This window comes from Trichosurus vulpecula, chromosome 1 (assembly GCF_011100635.1).
Source record: "Trichosurus vulpecula isolate mTriVul1 chromosome 1, mTriVul1.pri, whole genome shotgun sequence".
Taxonomy (NCBI): Eukaryota; Metazoa; Chordata; class Mammalia; order Diprotodontia; family Phalangeridae; genus Trichosurus; species Trichosurus vulpecula.
In genome coordinates, this window is record NC_050573.1 from 76,139,796 (window position 1) to 76,163,860 (window position 24,065).

Here is a 24,065-nt window from a genome sequence, read left to right on the forward strand (position 1 = left end):
ATCTCAACCTGTTTCTCAGTCTGTCACATAGTTTTGGCCTTCTACCAAACTCATGCTTGGGCGGTCATTGTAGATGCTGCTACATATGATACAAGCCTGAGGGCCTTCACTGTCTTGTTTGTCTGCCTCTGTATACTTCCTAGTTTATCTGTGTCCTTCCTGAAATGTGACAGAACAGAACATAATACTCCAGCTGTGTTCTGAGCAAAATGGACCACAGTGAGATTGCCTTCCTGGTCTTGCATCCTGTGCCTCTCTTGATCACATTACAATTACCTTTCTCCTCCTCCAACTCTGTTCGGAAAGGATTGATGCCAGGCTATCAGCCTAGAGAGAGCTGATGAGGATCAGGGACCATCTAATCCAGTTCATATATGGCCAGGACCTCCTTCTGCAGTACCATATCATCTGCTTGGAGGGCCTCCAGGGAGGGGCACCAACCCGTTCCCTCTTGAGGCAGCTCATTCCATTTTGGGACAGCCTTTTTTATTGGGAACTTTTTCCCTTATATTGAGCCAAAATCTGCCTCTCTTCAACTTCTCCCCATTATGCTTTATAAATCCAAAGGCACTATATAAATGCCACCATGATTAGGGGCAGGGAGGAGGACTGAACTTGTGGGTGACAAGTTCCAGATGTAATTTATAAAATAGAAATCTGAGTATTTTAAAATTAGAGACATCTGCTCCTTATTTTAAGGCATGAGATTAATTCAGACATTCATGAGGTTTTCAAAGCAGCAATTACAGCAGCTCTGGGAAAGAAAGTGGTCAGTGGTTATCCTTTTCTAGAGTCTTTTTAACTGAGCAGGGCTGCTCTCTGTTGTGCTATTTTTTGGTGCCCTATAGGCTGTCCAAACCATTTCAAGTTACCCAGGAACTCCTAAACTGTTCCTTCTGCAGTGTAGCAGGGGTCCAACCCCCTGCCCCAAATGATAGCCTTTGGAATCCCAGCATAGGAATCAGCAGACCTGGGTTCATATTCTGCTTCTGTTAATTTACTTCCTGTGAAGACTTAGGATGATTATATAGCTTCTCTGGGCCACTGAGAATTTCATTCTTCCTCATTTTCTATAAATTGAAAGGACTTGGAGCTCTAAAGCCTGTGAAAATCCATAAAGACAGTCCTGTCTTCTCTTCTCCAGGCTAACCCTAACATGTTCCTTCAACAGACTCTGGGTATGAACTTAAAAGTACATTAGTGTGATAGGATCGATATCGACCTCCCCTTCCCAACATGGGTTAGGCTCGTTTTTTTCCCCAAAAGGCCATAAAGTTGGGGGTTGGTTGGTCCAGGGGGTGGGGCAAGACTTAAACAGAGCCTCCCTGAATGCAGTCTCTGTCTATTGACGTGGCTTTCTGGTCAACAAAGGACATAAAAAAGCCCGCCCATGTGGGGTCAAGGTCCTTCAGACTTGGTGGATGTCCCAAGACCATTCAAGTCACCACACTCTGCCCTGATGACTAGATGACTTTGCAGGGGGTGCTGTGTCTGCTAGCTAAGTGCCCTTCTGAAATATCTTCTTGATGCTATGTCAGGGCTAAGTCTCCTTTTTATTGATCATTCAACAATGCATAAGTGCTTCAGTTTGACCCAACATCCAACTTGAATTAACCCTAAGAGGTAATGAGGCTCATGTGCAGGGAACCAATGTGGACAGATCACTCCTAATTCTAGAACATCAGGACTAACCTCTCTAGAGGATCCTCATGAAGTTCTCCATAGGACTGCATGTCAGGGTCAGTGGTAGACATCCATCTGCTGCTAAGCTGGGCTTGCCCCTCACAGGGTGCATCTGAGCTAGGTACACTAACCGCTGGGGTGGGCCAGATAGACACCTCAGTTGCTAAACTGGTTTCTCACAAGATTCAGCTACTTCTGGGCTGGGCCAAATAGGTGACTCAGTCATTAGGCAGATGCTGGGTTGGTACAAAACTCAAATGAAATCATTCTAAAGCACTTAGCACAGAGCCTGGCACATAGTAAGTATTTAATTAGTGCTTATTCCCTTCTATTTCCCCTTGCCAGTGAGGATCTGGTTAAGGATATGTAACAAATTTGCAGTGATGCAGTCACGGTTTCATGACTTTCTCCAGCTTTGCTAAGTAGCATGTGACTGAGAGTGAAGGTGGAGGATGGTGGGAGTAATCCAAGTTTGGAATTTGGCAAAGTATTGTTGGCAATAAGACAAGGGAGCAAAGGATTCGAGTGTGAGGGATAGTATGGCATTGAATTGATTCGCCAAAGGGTTAAGAGAGGGAAGGGCCAAAGATATGGTCAGTGCGGGGGTTATGGTGGCCTGGGGAAGAGCTGAGGAATGGAGGGATAGAGTTCACCAACAGGACAAAGAATAGCTTTGGGGTTGTAAGGCACAGGGAGAGGAGGAATGATAAAAGGCCGTTATCAGATAAAGGAAGTTTGGAGTTCCTAAATATGAGAGTGGAATACTTGTGGGTGATACCAAGATCAAGGGTATGTACTTCTCTGAGGTGGATTGGAGAAGTAGGTCATGATACTGAAGAATTGGGAAGTTAGGGTAGCTGAAGGAGTAGCAATAGTTTAATTATGGTCTAGGCGTCCCAGGGAACACGGCAGAAGGGGCAAATAGGTGAGTGGGCCATTTGAGGGATGGGGTTGAGGGGGATGGGAATGAGAGAGGTGGCAGCTGAGTATGCACTAGGGGTCCAGAATTCATTGTGTTGAGAAGAGCATGAGTCGATGGGAGCGTGTTAGCCACTGGTGAATAGGTCCAGGCAGAGTATCAATAGTTGGAGAGGGGTCTTTTAAGGGGAGCAGTTGATTTGAGGGTCAATCTTGTGGCATGTGGTGATGTTGTGTCCTTTGAGGCCCTAGAAAGCCTACTCAGCAACATATGGGAGCAAGTGGAGGGATGGCCTCCATGGCCAGGTGAATCCAATCAAGAGGCAGGAGGTGGGGCCTGGTCCTGGGATGAACCTCTAGAATACTGCTGAAAGTCCTATGGTACAATGTCAGGGCATTCTGGGAAGGCTGGAATAAAGGGGCCAAGAGGCAGAGAGATACACAGGGAAGTAGGGAAATGGGTGAACCTGGATTCAATGCTGATGCAAGGCTTTTCTGGAAGGCCACTGAGCAAAGAGCCCAGGGCCAGGGGGGTCTAGTCCAGGGCTGACAGAGGGCCTGGTGGGAAGGCAGTCAATTTTTCTGATGTTTTTCCCTTAAAAGTTAGACCAGTTTGTCATAACTTTTGCTTGTTTAAATGCGTATGTACCAATAGCTGTTATATTCTTGCAATTCAGTATGAATATCACTGCTAATATAAATAAGGATGTTATATCCCTAAAGTATGGGTGCCTCCTTGATAAATGTCCATATTTTCCTTTGGTTTTTAAACAGACCCAGACTGCTTACCTCATTGTGAGAGCTTCATGGACGGTTAGGTTTGTCTGCTGGCCTAGCAACCTTGCATAATGAACTCTAAGTGTTCAGTCCTATTTTGGGAGCCCTGCGCTCCGTGAGGGCTTTTCTGGCTATGTTTTCTTTTTCTTTCTTTTTGTTTTGTTTTGGTTTTTTTTTGGAGGGGGCAGGCAGGACAATTGCAGTTAAGTAACTTCCCCAAGGTCACACAGCTAGTAAGTGTGTCAAATGTCTGAGGCCGGATTTGAACTCAGGTCCTCCTGACTCCAGGGCTGGTGCTGTACTCACTGGGCCACCTAGCTGCCCCGGGTATGTTTTCTTTATGTTAATCTGCTTGTTCCAGTGAGGGGTGAGGGAGAGATTCCATCTGAATTGCCCTTACAATTGGCAGGGATCCACTGGAAGAAATCTGGGATGCCTCTTAGGACAGGGACTCAGAAGAAATTCGCTTGGACCTCTGAGGAGGATCATCTATGGTACAGAGACCCCTAGATGAATTTTGGTGGGTCAAGTTTAGAAATAAGACACATAGAAATCTTGTCTGGACCCCAGCTTGGTGACCTCATGCACTGAAGGAATCATAAAAGAGTTTTCACCAAGAATAGTTTGGATTTCCACTTGACGGGTGAGGTGGTGACTTCCAGTCGACCCCAGGTCCTAATCCATATGGGGAAAGGCCCACATGCTCTGGAATGTCCATAAGGACTGGGCTTATAGGAAGCTGGATTTTCTTTTCCTTTTATAATTAACCAGTTTTAAAACCCAGCCTTTGGATTGGGGGTCCCTAGTAGAGGGAAGGAATGAAGAAAGGAAGGAAACAGGCATTTTTTCAAGTATCAGTTAGGTGCCAGGTACTATCCTCAGCCCCTTACACATATATCATTTGATCTTCACAACAGCCCCCCTAAGAGGAGGGCAGGGAAGTGTGTAGGTGCTGTTATCTCCATTTTACACGAGGAAACTGAGGCAGTCAGAAGTTAAGTGACTTGACCATAGTCATATAACTAGTAAGTGTCTGAAGCTAGATTTGAACATTGACTCCATTGGGCCTCTTAATGGGTCATTTAGCAGGAAAGCGAGAGCGCAAAGTATCCAAGCCTTCCCTCCCCTGATGCAGGGTCAATTGTTTTGTAGCACTTGGTACCTGACTGAGCCCGAGGATCCCCTCTACGGAAGAAGGAGAGGATGAGGACACAGCCTTCTGGAGCCAGGAGTCTAGTGTTTTATAAATTAGGGCCTTGTTAGCAACCACCAAGCAAATCTATTTGGTTCCTCACGTGAAGGTCGAGGGTGTGGCTGCCCATCAACCTCATGCCCCTAGTCCCTGGGGGAGAGCCTCACACACTCAAGGAACACTATAAAGGACCAGGCTTTCCCTCTGAGAAGGGAGGATCAATTTCTTTTCCTTTTTTTTCTTTATTATTTTGGGCTTGGGGAAGGATTTTTGCAAACACCAAAATAGCCAGTAACTTATTAGAACTTTGCAAATGGTGTTGATTTGTTAAATTGCATCTCCATGTATTTGGAAGAATGCTAATTACTGGTTCTATTAATGAGCTGTGTCACCTAGACTTTCCCTAAGACTCTTTAGCATAAGACCCTGAGACCAGAAAGGACAATGGTTTTTGGACATGGCTGTCTGGGATGACGCAGGAGGGAAACTGGGGAAAATGTAGGCAATGTAAAATAAAATGTTTCAACAAACATTTATTTATTTATTTTTTAAATAGTGAGAAAACTCACCATGTCATTAAAGTGCTATCCAGGATTTGGGACTATGGACTTTGCCAAACACACTCTAGTGGATTTGCTGAGGGGAGCAAATATTTAAAAAGGGTGGGGTGGGAAGAGTGTAAGGGCTAGGGGTTCCCCACCTCGGTAGACAATTACTTTACTCCACTTAAAAATAAGTAATGAGATGTTATGCCCTCAATATAACCAAGTGAGAACATGCCTCAATCAATTAATCAAAGACTTTAGACTAAACGGGAAAAATTCTGAAAAGTGAACTAGAGTCAAACTGACAGGAAATCCATTTTGGCTAGGTGAGAGACTTGGTCATACTTTGGGGACCTTATACAAAACCAAAGAGCTAAAAGTGGCAAGCCAGGTGAGAGCAGTTCCCTCCAAGCCCCCAGGAGTCATTTGGGAGATGGGGTAAGAATACCTTGGCCTCAGCTTTGGTGTACTCCCCTACACTTGACTGGAGGAAGACCTAGTGAAAGCTGGAGGACCAGATGATTTTGGTTTTTGTTGCTGTTGTCATCCTAGCATGGTCCATAAGATAGCAGCAGCTAGTGGCATCATAGCTATTTACATCATAGCTGAGAACAGACTGGGTATGATAAGAAACACAGTTTCAAGGGTGTACAAGAAGCCCATTAGAAAGGCTACAACATGCCTAAGGAGAACTGCTTAAGTATCCCATAGAGAGGAGAAAAGGATTTCCAGGGGCTCTGAGCTATGTCTTTGCCACACACATACTTTCTAAGCTTGAGTCCACTTTCCTCTGGACTATGTATGTACTTGAGGGAGAGGATGCTTCAATTTATAGAGATATTTTGTACCAACTATACCACCATAGTAAATTCATTTTCTAAACACTAAGTCTGGCTGACTAATTGACATCAACTGATAATCACAAGGTGGGAAATGCACTGGTAGGGGCTCATGAGTGAGAGTATTAGAAATACATTCCCTTACTCCTCAGAAGTCAGCCTTAGGGAACACCTACAGTAAGTGGGCATGACACGGGTGAAGATTTAGTAAAAGAGACTGACAAAGATCCAAAGCAGAGCCTGGAGAGAAAAGCATCATAAAAGGCCAGAGAGGGAGGAGTACCAAAGAAGGGTGTGGCCAAAAGTGTGAAATGCTTCAGAGACATCAAGTGCAATGAGAGTGGACAAGAAGCCATTAGATTTGGCAATGAAGAGAATATTGGCACCTTTGGGGAGAGAAGTTTCAATTGAGAGGTGAGGTTAGAAACTAGACTACAAACTATTTGGAAGGGAATGAGAGGAAAGGGCTTTTTCAAGGCTTGCAGCTAAGAAGAGTAAGAGAGACATAGGATAACAGTGAGGATGGTAGGATCTAGCAAAGGTTTTGTTTTTTTTAAGAATGGGAGAGGCTTGGGTGTGTTTTTGGGCAGCAGGGAAGCAACCAGCATATAAGGAGAAATTGAAGATTAGAAAGAGGAGATGATGGTAGAAGCAATCTTCTGGAGAAGACGGAGGAGATGGGATCAAAGATGACAATGATGACGATGATGATAGCATTTACCCCGCACTACCAGTCCTGTGCCAGGCCCATCCCCAGCAAATGTTACAGGGAAGGTAGGTGGCGAAGTTGATAGAGTATTGTGCCTGGAGTCAGAAAGACCTGAGTTTAAATCCAGCCTCACACACTTACTAGCTGTGTGGCCCTGGGCAAGTCACTTAACCCTATTTGCCTCAGTTTCCTCATCTGTAAAATGGACCGGAGAAGGAAATGGCAGACCACTCCAGTATCTTTTCCAAGAAAACTCCAAATGGGGTCACGAAGAGTTGGACATGACTGAAAAAAACTGAACAACAAAACAGGGTTGTTATAAGGATCAAATGAGAATATTTGTAAAGCTCTTAGCGCAGTGCCTGGCACATGGTAGGTGTTTAATAAATGCTTATTCCCTTCCCTTCCTTTTCCCCTTCCCATGGGAAGGAGAAGGTCTACTTCTTCATTAGAGACCAGGGAAAATGAGAAGATTCTAGGGAATGGTGTTAGAAGGTTGTGAAATGAGGAGAGAGAGAGATCAGGACAAGTGGCTTCAATTTTAACACCACTAGCTAGCATTTGGATAGCACCTTACTGTTTACAAAGCACATTACAAATATCGTCTCATTTCATCCTCACAACATCTCTGAGAAGTAGGTGCTATTATTTATTATTCCCATGCTATAGATGGAGAAACTGAGGCAACCAGGGTTAAGTGACTTGCCCAGGGTCACACAGCTAGTAAGTGTCTGAGGGCAGATTTGAATTCAGGAAGATGAGTTTTCCTGACTCCAGGCCTGGACCTCTATCCACTGTGCCACTTAGCCGAAGTAGTCAGTAAGGTCCTCCTGGGAGGGTGATGGTCAGGAACATTGTGGAAGATGACTCAGAACAACTGCTGTGGTGAGCTGGAGACTCAGCAGGAGGGTTTGGACAACATGAGCTCTAAAGTCCCTTCCAGCTCTAGATGTATGATCCTAAGAGCAACTTTGTGAGGTAAATGCTGCCCATTTTACAGATAAGAAAATTGAAGCTCAGAGTGACTCGGTCACACAGCTCATAAGTGTCAGTTATGGGATTTGATCTAAGGCCTTTCCATACTTGAATTCCACTACAGGTGCTAGACTTCTACCAAGGATGCGCTAGAGCCAGCTCAAATGGACTCTGGAGAGCTGATTGCTAAATTTTTCCATAAGAGCACCTACATTTGGAAAACTGCAGAGGCTATGAATTGGGGCTTGATTTATCATTTTGTTGACTGTCCAGGCTCAAGAAACTGGTGGAGAAAATGCTAAACCTGCAGATTATGGTTAGAAGAGAGTGTGTGTGCTTTTTCTTTAAAAAGAGAGCCAGTTAAACTCTTACCAGTACATCCCTGGTTCCAGCCTTCCCACTGGTTTTCCTTTCATAGTGAAGCTCTGCATATGAGCAGGGGACAAGCATATGGAGCCACAGATGGGAGCTGGGATAGCTAAAGTCCAGCCACATAATCCCAGCCCATTTCTGATCAGGGGGACAGGGGCAGATAAAAGGGAAGAGGGAAAAATAGCCCCAATATGAAGGCCAAATTCCTTCTTTCTGTTCTGCAGCTCTGTTCAGCCTGTGGCCACAAGGGGGCAGCACCAGGCAGGACAGAGAGGGGAACAGGCCAGTGGATGGGGCCAGATGCCTCTGTTCTGGGAAGAGTCAAGTCCTTCCATGCCCAGCTTGCCTCATCTCCCCGTCCCCTCCCCCCACCTGCCCCTAACACATACACAAATACACACAAACACACAACAGTAGATAGCAGAGGGCACAGCTGTGACACTTTAATGTCTTTAGGGATGATAGAAGCCCTGAGGAAATGACAGGAAAGCTCCTTCTGGTCCAGCAGAGGGGAGAGAGCATGGTCTGTGAAGGCCAGCTCAGGGCTCAGAACCTCATCTGTTCCAGGTGACAGAGGCCAGGAAGGTGCGGATTTCCATGGGCTGCAGAGTGACAGCCGACAGGTCCAGGGAGGGGGCTGGCTGCAGAGGAACAGGGCCTGTTAGAGGGAGACCAGAGAGACAGGAAGATGAAAAGGATGTCACAACTCAGCCCCGGCCCCAAGAGGCCCCTCCTTTGCACTGAGTCCTCCCTACCAAGAGCCCCTCTAGCCACATTCTGGGGCTCCCTAGGGACAAGGACCGGAAGCAGTTTTTTCTGTCCCTCCCCACCTCCTCCTGTGCTGGTCCTCCACTGCAGCCGGGTGGCCTTGGGGAGCAGCTGATCAGCTGACAGAGTGGTCTCCTCCAGGTGGTTGATGGTGAAGGCTGAGAACAGATCCTGGGAGACCAAAGAGATGATGAGACTGAGTGGGGTCTTCTCCCTTTCACCTTCTCTTGGTCTTCCCCTCTACTTACCTGTAGGTCGATTGTCACTGGCTGGGACAAGTTGAACAAGCTGCCCTCCCCATGCTCAAAAATGTGCTCCAGGCGCAGCAGGATTGTGTTGGGCCCCCAGCGGGCCAGGGTCAGCAGGTGCACAGATTGGGGGAGCTCTCTTCGAAGTCCAGAGAACTGCCACAGAGGGAGGGGGGAGGAAAGATGGGTCCGTGGAGCAAAGGCTGCTCCTTGCTAAGGCCCACCCTCCTGGGTCTTGGACACACTCTCACCTGTGTGAGTGGAGGAGTCCCCAGGTTGTATGGGGTGCCCTGCCCCGCAGGGGCCAGCACCAGTTGTGGGGCCAGAGCTTCCCTCTGGGCCTGGAGGCGGTGTCCAGCAGCTGCTGTCTCCACTGTGTCCAGCAGCACCAGGTGTCTGCCCCGCACCACCAGTCCTATGCCAGGCCCATCCCCAGGCTCCAGCAGGGCCTCCCCCACCCCTCGGTTATCATCCAAGAGTAGTCGCCGGTGAACCTGGAGGAACACTGGGGCATCAGCCTTGGGGGCACAGAGGTGTGCCAGCATACATGCCAGGGCTCTTCCCCTCCCCATGTCCCCCATCTTCTTCACCTAACTCACCATCAACTCCAGGGAACCATCCCTCAGGCTGCTGCCCCCTTGGGACCTGTCTGTCAACACTGTCAACTGGATCTGCCCATCCTGGGGGGTAAGAGCAAGAGGGAGTCAGGGTGATTCTTTCTGGGACAGTAGGTGGGTGCTCCAAGCTCCACTGCAGCCTACTTCCAGGTCCCCAGGAGCCAGAGGCACAGAGAGGGAACAGGGGTCTGAATAGTGAAGGGAAGATAGTAGGAGGGCCTAAGTGGAGGGGGATACCATTCTGTAGTTCTGCACATGGTGGAAATGATTCAGCTGTTCAGGTTGGGGGTTACTGTGAAGTAAATATGTGTATTGGGGGGTTACCTAATTCAGATACACATATTCATGGAATACCGTGATATAGATGCGGCTATTGACAGGATAGTAGTTCCCAGCCACAGGCTCAGTCTGTTTCAGGTCCCAAGTGGGCCTGTGGTCTCGCCTGGGGAAATTAGGTTAGAGAAGGACCTTAGCACTTAGTAGGAGCTTTAATAACATTTTAAACCATTGAATCCCCAGTCCTTGCTTCACTTCCCCTCAGGGCTCCACAGGCTTGGGACAAGATATTTCCCCTTGGTTTGGAGCCTTGGATTATGTGTAGGTGGGTATCTGAATCCCCCACCTCCTTTCCAGGATCTCCCGTCCATTGCTGTCAGTGTAGAAACGCCCACCAGTCTCTAACTGGGAGTCAAAGAGGCTGATGACCTCTTTCCCCCAGTCATCCCTGTAAGGGAACACAAGTAGAAAGTCAAAGGCAACTCATCGCCTCCATCCCTTCTACTTCATTCCCTCCCTTGGCCACTTACTCAATAGGCACAGGCCCCACTGTCCACTCCAGCTCCAAGTGTTTCTGCCCAGGGTATAGCCGCACAACCTGGGAGCACCAGGCCGAGAAATTCTGATGCAATTCCTGCACCAGGGCCATCTGGGGGCACAAAGAGTTGAGATAAGGTGATATCAGGAGAAGGGCAGGATGAACCCCCATGCCTAAAGGATCCCCCCAAGCCTATGGGTCTGCTGACTTCTCTGGACCATCACTTACTTGAAGCTGACAAATCCTCAGGCTCTTACTGTCTTAACAAGACCCCCTACGTTCCTTGGGGCCCTGCCTCTGGTCCCTGACTTTGGGAAGCAGGCTTTGCCTCCAAAGCTTAATTCCAGGGTTAAAAAGAATGAAAGCTCCTTGGGGGCAAAGACTTTGCTTCTGTTTAGTGCTAGCTCACGGAAAGCAATTAATATAGGCCTGTTGGGTTGAATTGCACAATAGGTACGTACAGGAATCAATTAATCAACATGCATTTATTAAGTGCCTACTATGTACAAAGCACTGTGCTAAGTGCTGGGGATATGAAGGCAAAGATGAAACAGCTCCTCCCCTCAAGCATATACATTCTATAGGGGGAGGTGACATATATACATATAAGAAGATACAGCCTACAAAGTTACTGGTGGGCAGGTGGTGCTGGGAGGGGAGAGTTAGAAAAGCTTGTGTAGAAAAGGACTTGACCTCAAACTCAGCTTCCCAAACTAGCCTTTCTGGAGATCCCTGACTGCTAGAAGACCTCCAGAGGCCTGTGCTCCTTTTTGACCTCTGGGAAAATGGTGTTTCCCTCTAAATAACCCCTTGATTTAGAAGTGGTTTCCATGAGCCTTTCATTGTTTATTCATAGATTCTGGGGCTGCAAAGGACCCAAAAAATCATCTGCTCCGGTCCCCTCATTTGGCACATCAGGAAACTGAGGCCTCAAGAGGTTAATTCAGCAATTTGCCCAACGGGTCCCACTAGTGAGTGGTGGAGCCAGGGCTGCCAACACCAAACCCACTGTTCTTTCCACTCTGCTGCACAGCCTCTGGCTGAGCCAGCAGGCTGCCTGGTTTCCAAGATCTGCCACACTAGTGCCTAAATTACCAGCAGCCCCCCTTTTGATGCTGCCACTCTCCAGGAGTAGCGACCCTTTCTTTTCTTTCTTCCATGCTGCTTTAAGGTTTATGAAATACTTTACATAGTATCCCATTAGAGTCTGACAACAATCCTCTAAGGCAGGTGCTATCATTATCCCCATGTTACAGATGAAGAAACTGAGACTGAGCCGGGTTAAGAGATTTGCCCGAAGTCAAAAAGCTAGCAGGATTCAAACTCAGACCTTCCTTTCTCCAAGTTTAGCATTCTATCCACTATGGAAAAAGTGCCAGAAGGGAACTCCTTAGTGTTGCTGTGCTTTCCCAATCTCTTCCACTGAGCTAAAAAGTTCTCTGGCTAGCCCTAGGGAAGTGGCATAGGTAAAGTTGAATCAGCTAGGTGGCACCATAGTGCATAGAGTGTCAGCCCTGGAGTCAGGGAAACTCATTTTCCCGAGTTCAAATCTGGCCTCAGACACTAGCTGTATGACCCTGGGCAAGTCACTTAACCCCGTTTGCCTCAGTTTCCTCATTTGTAAAGTGAATTGGAGAAGGAAATGGCAAGCCACTTCGATATCTCTGCCAAAAAAAACCCCAAATGGGGTCACAGAGAGTCAGACATGACTGAAAAGTAACTTAACAACAACGAAGAACGATAAATAGGAAGATTTACAGAAATAGAAGGAGAGTCAGATATGACTGAAAAGTAACTTAACAACAACGAAGAACGATAAATAGGAAGATTTACAGAAATAGAAGAACACTTGTCTGTACTGATGCACAACAAAGAAAGAACCAGGAGAAGAACATGTACAACGGCAGCAGCAAAGTAAATAAAGTCAACATGGAGGAGTAACCAAACTTGGGTCCAGCACCATGGTCAGCGTCTGCATCCTCCTATCAAAGATCCCTATCCCTCCTTTCTGCCAACAATCACTAAGCTCTTCTCAAGAAATGCACTTTGTTTTGGTTTGGTTTTTTTTAGAGGGGAGAAGGCAGGGCAATTGGGATTAAGTGACTTGCCCAAGGTCACACGGCTAGTAAGTATGTCAGGTGTCTGAGGCCAGATCTGAACTTGGGTCCTCCTGACTCCAGGGCTGGTGCTCTATTCACTGTGCCACCTAGCTGCCCCAAGACATGCACTTTGTAAGGGGACCTGTTTGTAGGTTGGGTGGGAAGAGTCTTTTGGGGGTGAAATGAAAAGTGCCAACCAAACTTAGTAAAAATATATGTAGCAGCATCAAAGTGATGACCAGTAATTTTGATCCCTAGGATAAATGGCAGGAAATAAATTCTCAAATCAATTTTGTAATGCACAATGTGAAAATGATACAGGCATGGATCCCAAGATGCATTTCCACAAGAGGAAGTCTCCAAATACATATTCATAGTAGTCCTTTTGATAGTAGCAAAGAATTAAAGTCAATGTCCATTGATTGGAGAATGGCTCAATAAATTGTGGTATACAAACATGGCAGACCATTGACTGCCCCATAAGAAATGTGTATGAAGACTTCAGGGAGTCATGGGAAGACATGTCAATTGATGTCAAGTAAACTAAGTAGAACATGGAAAACAATTATTCATAGCGGTGGTGGTAAATAGAAAGAATGAAGGAAAAAACTGGAACCAAATGCTATGTAATTATTCTGACTAAATGTGGCCCCAAAGAAGAGAGCTGGGAAGGCACCTCCATGCATTCTTTGCAAAGGTGGGTGACTATGGATATGGAATATGGCATATCATGCCAGAATTGGTGGAAACGCTGGTTAGTTTTGCTGACAACTTTTCCCTCTTTCTTTTTTTTATTCTTTGGAATGGCTCTCTGGGTAGGGGAGGGAGAAGGATTTATTAGGGAAATGAAGTTGATATGAAAATAAAAGTTTCTGTATTTTTTAAGGAAAAAATAATACAAATAAGACAAATCTAATTGAGTGGGAGGAATTAGTTACTCTAGAAGCTTAGGGCATAGAATCTCAGAGTTAGAAGGGACCTCAGAGATCATCTAGCTCAGACCACAGGATTTGGGGTCCCATGTTTATTCTACTCTACCAGAAAGGCCCAGTCAAATTGGCTTCTTCCCATGCAGTAGGTAGGAGGGAACTGCGATTATTCATCCTACTTGCTAGGGAAAGTATCACAGCCTGGGGAAAGAAGGGTAGAAGAGGTTAGTTTGCCTGGAAAGGAGGAATTGTAGAAAGTAAAAATCTTGACAAGGAGGTAGAGCAAGACAGTAAGAAATCTTTTTATGGGTGGGAGAGAAGGAGGGAGCAAAGAGGTGAGACTCATAACCTAGAACCCAAACATTCTCTTTTCCAATCCTCTCCCAGAATCCAAATTCAGGCTCCCTTTGCCTTATTCTGCTCTTCTAAGCAGTACATGTGGCCCATGTTGGTACCCTCCAAATTGCCCACCCTGGGGCAAAGCCTCAAAGGCCCTTGGCTAGTTACAATTCTAGACTAAGTGACCTACAACTTAATAAACCTGTAAAATAAATTTCCTAGTTCTAGCTAAGCTGTTAGATGACTGTTTTCTAGTACTCGAAGGGGCGGCAGTTCCCTCGTCAGTAAAATGGGAAGGTTAGATTAGATGGCCTCAAAGATCCCTACTAACTCAAAATCTATGATTTTTTTTTGTTCTAATTGCCCCAGAGAGAAGAGCTAGGAGCAGTATATGGAAATTCCAGAGAAGCAGAGCTAGGCTTGATATAAAAAAGAATTTCCTGGTGTGTTTCAAGTGTCGGGGTTGGGAAGTTTGGGTAATTCTCTGATCTGATTTGATGATCATTGTGTGGGCTCAGAAAAATACCTTCCTATGCAGAGCATGGGCATGCCCCTTGATCCCTTGTTTAGAAGGTAGAGACAATTCTTGGCTGTTTTTCAATGACTGAAGACAGCTCTAAGATGACTGATTAATTGAGACTAAGGAAGATGGGACTCTTTTTTTTTTGTTTTTGAGTTTCAGCCCCAAGTTTTATTGGCATACCTGAGATTCTTTTTTTTTAAATTAAGATTTTTTATTTTTAGTTCACAATACTCACTTCCGCATGTTTTTGAGGAAGATGGACTCTTGTCAGAGGACCTGCCCTTTTTTGAGGACTTAGAAAAAAAAAAAGAGTGACAGGCTGACCTTAAGCCATTTTCAGGCTCATTTTTGTTTTTGCTTTCAGCTTTCTTCTAGAGTGCTTTCATAAGCATAATTTTTTAAAACTATTTTTCTTGAGGGTTTTTTTGGGGGTTTCTTTTCTTTCACAACACGACTAATATGGAAATATGTTTTGCATGACTGCACATGTGTAACCTATATCAATTGCTTGCTTTCTCAATGAGGGGGGAAGGAAGAGGAGGAGGGAGAGAATTTGGAACTCAAGATTTTACAAAATGAATGGAAAAAAACTTTTTACATATAGTTGGAAAAAATCAAATATTAAATAGAGTGCTTCGAGAGAGGCGGGAGAATCCCTTAAGGAACAGTGGATGGCAACTTGTGCAGAAATACAAGACAGTGGTAAACATGTACTTGCATGCAGCCTGAGAGGAGAGTGACTTGATAGTAGCCACTAGGTGGTGCAGTAGATAGAGAACCCAGGCCTGGAGTCAGGAAGACCTGAGTTCAAATTTGACCTCAGATCCTTATTAGTTGTATAACTGGGCTTAACCTCTCTCTGCCTCAGTTTCCCCATATGTAAATAGGGATAACAATAGCACCTATCTCACAGGTTTGCTGTGAGGATCAAATAAGTGTAGAGTGCTTAGCAGTGTCCGGCACGCAGGAAGAGCTATATAAATATTAGCCTAACTGATGATAGCAGCAAGCCAGGCACTGATAGATTTCCTGCAGAAGCATGTCACAGAAGGAGACATGAGTTAATCTCTTCTCAGACTGAGAAGAAGGCTCATGGATGATGTTCCTGAACCCCAAAATCCTGTGAAGAGAAGGGATTTTGTGTTCTTATATATTATATATTCCAGAATTATTCTTCTAGCTAGTGAAGGGTGACTTCCAGCCTTGGGGTTGCTTCATGTGTGATCCCCAAGATCAAGTTCCCAAGTTTGTTGGTTTAAGAATCAGACCTCCTAGAAATATAGGGATTTTTTTTGAGCAGCTCTGCCTTTTTGGATAAAGAAGAGAATTGTCCATATGGTCCTGGCAGCTGAAGGAGCTGTTAAGGAAACCCGTCACTTGGTGAAGGAAAGAAATTTGGACCTTGTTACACTCCACCATACCAGTGAGTTATTTTGATAGTGAAGCTTGATAAGAAAAAAAAATTTCTTGTTCGGCAGCTTCTCCCACCAGTAGCAGCACCACCACCACCACCACCAGTAGCAGCAGCAGCAGCAGCAGCACCACCACCAGCACCAGCAGCAGCAGCATCACCACCACCACCACCAGCACCAGCACCAGCAGCAGCAGCACCACCACCAGCACCAGCAGCAGCAGCAGCACCACCACCACCAGTAGCAGCAGCAGCAGCACCACCACCACCACCACCAGCACCAGCACCAGCAGCAGCACCACCAGTAGCAGCAGCAGCAGCACCACCACCAGCACCAGCAGCAGCAGCAGCACCACCACCACCAGTAGCAGCAGCAGCAGCAGCACCACCACCACCAGCACCAGCACCACCAGTAGCAGCAGCAGCAGCACCACCACCACCACCAGCACCAGCAGCAGCAGCACCACCACCACATATGTTTAATTCCCAAGAGGAGTCTGGTTGGTATTGCAAGTCTTGGGGAACCATGTGGGATCTCCCTTGTGGGAAAGGGGGACTATAGAAATGTGAAAGGATTGCCCTTCAGAAAAGGAGCCAATGAACTACTTCCAAGGTGCTTTTGAATCACTTGGAGGTTCTCCTCAACCCACATGCCTTGCTACATTGAGCATCTTACAGGAGCTGGGGCCCCTGTTACCCACATTTAGGCCAACCTTGATACAAACTATTCCAAAGCTGTATTTCAGAGATTTCTCCAGACCAAACTCTAGGATTGGGGTAGGACAGAAAGAGAAGAGGATTACCTCAGGGCAGCCCCGGCAATTAGAAACTGGACCCAATGAGTGAACCCAGAGTCTTTTTGAGGGGAGGGGCGTCTACCTGGGCAATGGGTTAAACTAACAATAAAAACTTTCCAGTGGAATAGTTTACTTCAGGGGCAGTGAGTGACTTCCCTGTCACTGGGATTTTTCTAGCGGATGGTGAATGACCACTAGTCAGGGACGGCACAGGAAAGGATTCTTGCTCAGGAGTGGGCTCCATTGGATGCCCTCTGAGGGCATCTCTTATTATCTTGGCCAATTCTTATTCTTTGTTCCAGTCAGGACCCAAGAAGCAAACTATTTTATTCACGGTGACACAGTAGACAGCGTTGGACATGGAGTCAAGAAGACCTGGGATGGAATGCCAACCTTGACACTTCCTAGTAGGGTGACCTCAGTCAAGTCTTTAACCTCAAGGAGTCTCAGGATCTTCGTTAGGCCAATGGGGATAATACACCTAGCTAGTACCTCCTCATAGGGTAAGGTGCAAACTAGTTAATGTATGTAAAACGCTTTGTAGCTTTTAAAGAGTGATATAAATGCCAGTTATTAATAGATTTCCCCCCAAATACACATTTGTTTTTGTCCAGTCTTTTCAGTCACATCCAATTCTCCATGACCGCATTGTGGGGTTTTCTTGGCAGAGATATTGGAGTGATTTGCCATTTCCTTCTCCAGGACACTTTACAGATGAGGAAACTGAGGAAACTGAGGCAAACAAGATTAAATGACTTGCCCAGAGTCACACAGCAAGTAATTGACTGAGACTGGATTTGAACTCAGGTCTTTCTGACTCCAGGCCAGGTGCTCTATCCACTGTGCTACCTAGCTTCCCCAAATACATATGCTCCACCCCATTGGGATGAGTCCAGCTGCCTGCTTTAAATAGAACTCACTCCTCTGCTTTACAAGGCCAGGCTCATTCTCAGGGCCTCAGGAATTCTCTAGGTCTGTGTTTGGCCCTAGCGAGTTCTATCCACCCACACATTCCTACCTAATCCTTCACCCTCCACCCCACCCTTTAGGATGTTTCATCCAAAAGGTTCATAAGAAACCTTCCTTCCCCCACCCCCTTTTCCTCACAGTGCCCCAAGTGTTTGACAGGCTTGGTGGCCACACCCCACCTCATACCTGCACTAGATGAGTCTGGACCCTGTGTCCCACAGGAAATGGCACTGAGCTTTGGGTTCTGAAGATGTAGGCACCAGAAACCTGTGAGCTTCTGCGGTCCCCGATGCTGGCTCGATACCTGGTGTGGGGTGGGAGGAGGAGGGAAAAAAACGATGCCTCGGTCTGGCTCTGCTCGAAGCCTCTTGTCCTCTTCAGGACTCCCTGAACCCTCCTTATTCCCTCCCTCCTTCTCCCCGCATTGTCCTCTCTGGGACCTCCTTACCAGTAGAAGGCCTGGGTGAGTGGTAGCCTCAGGCCCAGGTCCAGGTTCTCAATCTCTTGCAGGAGCCCAGTGTCTGGGTCAAACGTGGCTCGAATGTGCTAGATAGTACAGACAGACAGGCAGACAGATTGCTGAAATGTACAGCAAAAGCCTTAGCCCCCCCCCCCCCCCCAGCACAGAGCTGTGAGACTACTCCCTAGGCCTGGGGGAGATTGAACTCTCTTTCTTCTACCTCCCATCCCAGCTCAAAGATGTTTCACATTTCTCCTCAGCTGGCCTCAGTGACTCACCTCGTTTTGGATGACCAGAGTAGCAGGGGTAGGGGTTGCAGGAGTGGGCACCCTGCTAGGCAGCCTGGCCACAGAATAGATGCTGAAGCCAAGGGGAGGGGCTGAGGCTGGGAAGAGGAGCTCAGGAGGAGAGTTCTTCATTCCTTCACCTGACCCAGCAACAACCTTGGTGGAAGGGGCAGGGATGTTGTTTAATGAGGGGAAACTGAGGCACAGATGTAGCCTCTATTTGTCTCCAAGCCACAACCCATTAGAGAGGCAGGGTTCCAAAGCCTTGGGGAGAGAAATGTGTAGCCTCCCTCAGGAGAGGACAGTGAATGATGTCACTAGAGGGGATTCTGGGATTGCATTTTTGGGATGGTTATAGGGGGAGGTTAGGTATTAGGAATATTCTGGAGAAAGTGCTTAAAATATGAGGTAATTACCTCACTAGGCACAGTCTGCTGGTTGGCATCCCTCACCCAGAAGCCCCAATTGCTGACTGGCAGTCTCACCATCCAGTTCACTGTCCATCCCAGGGGGTTGTAGAGGATGACTAGGAACTGGAGGGCCAATGGAGGAGTCAGACCAGTCCCCATACCAGCACCATGCCCAACAACAACCTTTCTTTTCCCATCCCCCAAGCCTAGTGAGCTGTTCATGAGCTGTTTTCTCTTTCCTTTGCCCCAGGGCCCAGCTTACACTGGAGCTCCCCTGGCTCAGGGGGCATATGCTGATATTCAGGTCGTTACAGAACACAAAATCCTCTCGGGAGCCTCCCAGATTTGCCAAAGCATTGCTCACCAGCACCTGAGAGAAGCACAAAGCTCAGCCTCTAGCAGGGCCTCTGCCTCTCCTACTGGGGTCCCTGGGCCACAGCCATACCTCACACTGCTCCCAGCCCTCCGCCAACTTCTTCACATAGTCATTGGCCACACGTTGCTTAGAGGTACCACTGACTGCATCATGGTGCTGGGCCACAGCCATTGCCTTCCCTGGAAGCAGGTGATGTGAGGAGAGGCCTGGAGGTGGGGGGCCGTGGGCTGGGGAGGGGGCCATGGGCTGGGGGTGGGGAACCATGGGCTGGGTGTCAGGGGCCATGGGCTGGGGATCAAGAAGAAACAACCCTCCTCCCCCAAACCCATCCAATGGGTCCTGTCACCTACGCAGGTAGATACTTCTTGCTCGTCCATAGGGACCCTGTGATGCTGCTGGTCCAGCCAGTGCCTCCAGCTGGTTACACACCTGATGGGAAGGGAAAACAAGTGTCAAGTGGAGGAGATGGCCTGTGTCTCCTTCCAGGAATCCCCCAGTCTCCTTTACTTGGTTCTATTGGGCCCCATCCTGTGATACATGGGAAAGAGGGCCAGACATGGAGTGAGAGGTTCTAGGGGATAGGTCTCTGCCACTTACTACCTATATGACCTTGAGTAAGTGATTTTAAATTCTCTGGGGTCTCAGTTTCCTCACCTATAAGCTGAGGACTTTTAAGCTCCCTTCCAAAAGCCAATCTGTGATCCTATAACCTGGCTCACCCCTTCCCATCAGGACTCCATCTTATATTCTCTTTCCAAGGACCCTCATACTCTTCTCACAGACCCATTCCCCAACTCCATCTTATCCTCCTTTCAGGGACCTTTACACTCTTCCCATTTGCTTCTTCTCCACCCCTCCCCATCAGAATCCCATCTTATCTTCCTGCCAAGGACCCTCAACCCTTTCCTATGTTCTTCTCCCCTCACCCCCACCCCCAACAAGTCTCCACCTGCAGAAATTTATGGCTCAGGCGCTCATAACGCTTGAGGGCAGGGCGGCTGGTGAAGTAGCCAGTCCAGAACTGGTGGGGGCCATCTGCATAAGGGAAGAAGTCGTCCTGCTTCACAGTCCTGGGGCATGGAGGGGTAGGGGTGGGGGACAAGTCACTCTCTGCCCAGAATCACTTCTCTCCCCACTCCTCCTCCACTTCCCCACCACCTCTAGCTCGTACCAGGTGAGGTTGGCCTTGTTCAGCTCCCACAGGTAACAGGCCGGGGTAGAGTAGAGGACATTGATGAGGCTCCCTTCGCTTTGCTGAGGGGGCACAGGAACAAAGGCCGATTCAGTCTCCCCCATCCCCCACCCTCCTGGCCAGCATCCTATTCTCTCCTTGACCCTCCCCCCCTTCCCTGGTACCACACGCCTGGATATGAACCTTTGCATTAACAAGTTGGATCAGCTTGTCCAAATTATCAAACCATCGGCTGGCATTGCTGTAGAAGAAATCACTGCCCATAGTCATCACTGTGTGGTTGGAGCCATAACGCTGAGCCTGGAAGGGACAAGTCAGGATCCTCAGCTTCCTGAGCCCACTGCTGGGAAGGCAGGGCCAAACCCCATCCCAGCTTCCCTCTTGGGCAATAGGGTTCAGGGATCTACCTCAGAGGAAAAGAGATGTGGGGGGCAAGATCAGGGGAAGACATGGTGTCAGGGAGGGGTAGTGAAGAATTGCCCTTGAGAGAAAGGAGCCAGCAAAAGGGGCTGAAATCCATTGACCTTCTCTGACACTTTCTCCTTTCCAACACACACTCAGATGGTCCAGCTGACTGCCCACTCACTGTGCCTGGGACACTGGTAAGACAGCCGGACCAGAAGGCCATCTTTCCAGTTTGGCCCTTTATAGCCCTGCAGCCCTCCATCTCCACCTGCAGAGAGTCCTGAAGCCTGTGGTGTTGGACCATCGTCCTCTGTCTGCCATCGCCAGAGTTAGAGGGCACATGGTGGGGAGAAGAGTAAGGCCAGGATGTGACTCCCCAAAGATGCCTAGTTCAGCCTGGGCAGCTGAGCTGCTGACAAGGCCCTGAGAGGTAGAGGTAGACAAAAGGCAGTGCTGGAGGGTTGCCCTGGAACTGCAGCTGGGTCTGACCTGGACAACGGCTACTTCCAGAAAGTGGTTGATTACTTCGTCGGTCCTGGGATCTGGACTGGCCCGATTGTCCGCCACAAGGTTCTCTTCTCTGACAGAGCAGAGAGGATCCCAGCACAGCCCCTCTGGTGGGAGATAGACATTGGGAAGGATGCCTAGGAACCAAAAGGTCAGGACAAAGCCCTGTCAGTTAAGCCCCATGCTGCTCTCAACCCCTGCCGTGGCCCCTGCCCCTTCTTCATCCCAGAACCCACGTTCCACCTACAGCAACCCTTTAGCCAGGTTAGTTTTTCTAGCAAACTTCAGGGGAGAGAGCAGTGTGGGGGGAGCTGCCAACAACTTCTCTTACTGGTGAAGAGGTCGGCTTGAGGAGGCCGTAAGTTGGCACTTGCCCTCCAGACCAGCTCCATCTCCAGCTCTTTCTCACGCCTCTGCTTGTCTTGATAATCCAGGCGGCCCAAGAAATAACCATCAAAGCCCATCTGTGGGTAGGGAATCAGAGAGAGGTCAGGGCCTGAGGTTCTCTCCAAGAACATATGTGCGGAGGGGAAGAAAGGGGTGGAAAGATGAGGCATAGTCAGAGAACACTGTGCCAGACCTGAGCAAAGAGGGATGCCTGCTCCCGTGAGTGGCCAAAGGGGTCAATGTGCCAGGCGACTCGAGGACGGCCACAGTCCCCAAAGGTGTCGCTCAGGAAGTGCCTCCCCAAGGACATCTGGTCAATGATGGCTGCATAGTATGTGGTGGCCTCGTCATTCATGACCCAGCCTCCGTTGACAAACTGGAGCCTCCCTATGGAGTAGAGGATGGGGTTAGGTGAACTCCCTCAAGGAAGGAGGCATGTGGTCCCAACTTCCTCCCTGGGAACCTAGAGCAGGTACCAGACTGCCAGGCTGGGTAACCATGAGGCCCATTAGGGGACATGGGCCCCTCACTGGTCAGGAAGACAAGATTTGGGGCAGAGAACATGCCCACATGACCATCATAAGGTGCATGACATCACAGAGAAAACATATTGCGCATGTATATGTACATACACACACGTGTAGGGAAGTAGCTTGGTTTAGTGGGAGTCAGGAAACCTAGATTAAAGTCACAGCTCTGACACTTCCTAGCCAGAGGCCTTTGATGGTGCAAATCTGAATCTCCATTTCTTCGTCTGTGAAATGGAGTGTGGAGGGGTGGTGGAACCAGATGACCTCTCTGGTCCCCTCTAGCTTTAATGTTTTCTGATTCTGTGGCCCTCCTCACCCTGGCTGACCAGCTGCTGCACAGCCTGCCTCCTTGGGGCTGGCTGCTGTTGCCACCATCGGACAAAGAAGGCCATCTCAGCAAAGATGAAGCATCGGGATGGGTTGGCCAGCAGGGCAGATACCACTGAGTCCAGGATGTGCTGCACACACTTATGAGGATCATCACTCTGATCTGTGGGCACACACAGCCACCACCACTCACCTCAGGGAAGGACCATCTTGCCTCTCTCAGGCCCCAAGGCGCTCCCTCTCCCTCTCCTTCTGCAGGGCCCCGGTCCTAGCATCTTCTAGAAGGGGCTCTGAGCACCTGGTTGGGTGCTTGGAATAGAATGGCCTATGGACCAGGTTCTACCTCAGTTCTCCTGGAGACTGGGACTGATCAATAGACTCCAAGCCTGGTGGCTACTTGCCCTGAGCTAATACCCGAACTTGCCCTTCTTTCTCACCTTCAAAGTAATATTCATCCATCGTCTGGAGCCAGCCGACGTCAACATGGGTATGGGGCAGCAGGTGTACGTTGATCATGGAGGGCTGGGTGGCTGGGCACAGCTGGGCAGAGGGCAGAGAGCCCACCATGGGGCCACTTAAGCTGCAGAAATGCCAAGGCTCCTACACAGTCCTACCCTAGGCCCTCTTTTAGTCATTCCCAATGGAAAGGAGTAATGGGAAGCCAAAGATGGTGGAGTAAGAGTGGGTCCACAGCCTAGTGTCCAAGGTCCTTGGCCTCCTGCCTAGAGTGTCAGCTCATTATTTTAGGAGACTCCTGCTCCTATATAGAAATAAACCCTGGGCTGGCTTGCCAATGCTCCCTTTCCTCTGGAAACGTCTCCTTGAGCTGGCTCATAATTATTCCACCAGAAGTGGTTAACTCTATGTAGTCAACATAGATTCCTACCCACTGTTTCCCCTGAGTTAGCTCAGTTCCTGGGGTACAACCTGTGCCTACCTTTCCTTACCTCTCTTTACCCTTGCACCCCCAACACCCATCTTCCTCTCCTCATGGTTCTGCCCTGGTTGAAGGTTCTCTTCCAAGGCCAAGCAGGACACAGTTTTGCTGGCCCAGCTCCAGAGGGAGCAGGCCCCTAGGCTGGGCTCTGGGCCCAGGTCACTTTCCTCACTGAGGCTACCCACTCTACCCCAGCTTGGTTGGGCACCTGCTTTCCTAGCATCACCTCATCAGATACCTTACCTCTTTGCAGCTTACTTCCCTGGGGCCCCCCATTTCCTAGTCTGGACACCAAGGCCCCACCTCCCCAGAGTACTAACCTGAGTGGCAGGAAATCTCTGGATAAGGGCACGACTCCAGCCATCAGGCCCATCATAGACAAAGGCCAAGAGGACACAGCAGCCCTACCCCCACTCACCTCATAGCCACAGCTTCTGGTGTGCTGCACTAACAGGAGCCACAGGACCAGCATGCCAATGGGCACTACTACCTCCATCACCCTCATCCCAGACCTGCTATCCCACTGCTCCCAGTAGACCCTGAGATAGACAAGAGGACTACAAGGCTATAATAGAAAGCAGGGAAGGGCCAGACAGGAGCCAGTGAAGCTAGGCGTGGGCTTTGGTGGGGAGGGCTGGGGCAGGGGCACGAGAGATAAAGCTCTCTGAGAAACACTGGATGCTGGAAGCCTAGTTATGTGATTTTGTTACAAGAGAGGAACAA

General features: G+C 48.4%; 1 protein-coding gene across 1 annotated transcript; it reads right to left on the reverse strand.

The window, feature by feature from the left end:
* Positions 1-8,564: 8,564 nt before the first annotated feature.
* LOC118833390 (lysosomal alpha-mannosidase-like) lies at positions 8,565-23,838 on the reverse strand. The gene is made up of 24 exons (XM_036740755.1): positions 23,761-23,838; positions 22,843-22,945; positions 22,395-22,568; positions 21,742-21,935; positions 21,493-21,625; positions 21,144-21,298; positions 20,433-20,549; positions 20,229-20,311; positions 20,007-20,127; positions 19,408-19,486; positions 19,127-19,236; positions 18,944-19,051; positions 18,688-18,804; positions 18,263-18,427; positions 17,973-18,070; positions 17,711-17,828; positions 10,450-10,568; positions 10,266-10,367; positions 9,998-10,085; positions 9,626-9,706; positions 9,278-9,520; positions 9,027-9,182; positions 8,841-8,949; positions 8,565-8,668 (listed from the first exon to the last, which is right to left on the reverse strand). The coding sequence occupies exons 1-24, from the start codon at positions 23,836-23,838 to the stop codon at positions 8,565-8,567; spliced, it is 2,955 nt and encodes a 984-aa protein (XP_036596650.1).
* Positions 23,839-24,065: the final 227 nt, after the last annotated feature.

What these genes read in the sequence shown, in the direction of transcription:
- LOC118833390 (XM_036740755.1), bottom strand. Translation starts at nt 23,838, where the DNA reads ATGGAGGTAGTAGTGCCCATTGGCATGCTGGTCCTGTGGCTCCTGTTA. An exon ending in CCAGAAGCTGTGGCTATGAG is followed by an intron (nt 22,946 to 23,760) that starts GTGAGTGGGGGT and finishes CCCTCTGCCCAG; the next exon opens with CTGTGCCCAGCCACCCAGCC. An exon ending in AGGCATCCCTCTTTGCTCAG is followed by an intron (nt 21,626 to 21,741) that starts GTCTGGCACAGT and finishes CCCTACCCACAG; the next exon opens with ATGGGCTTTGATGGTTATTT.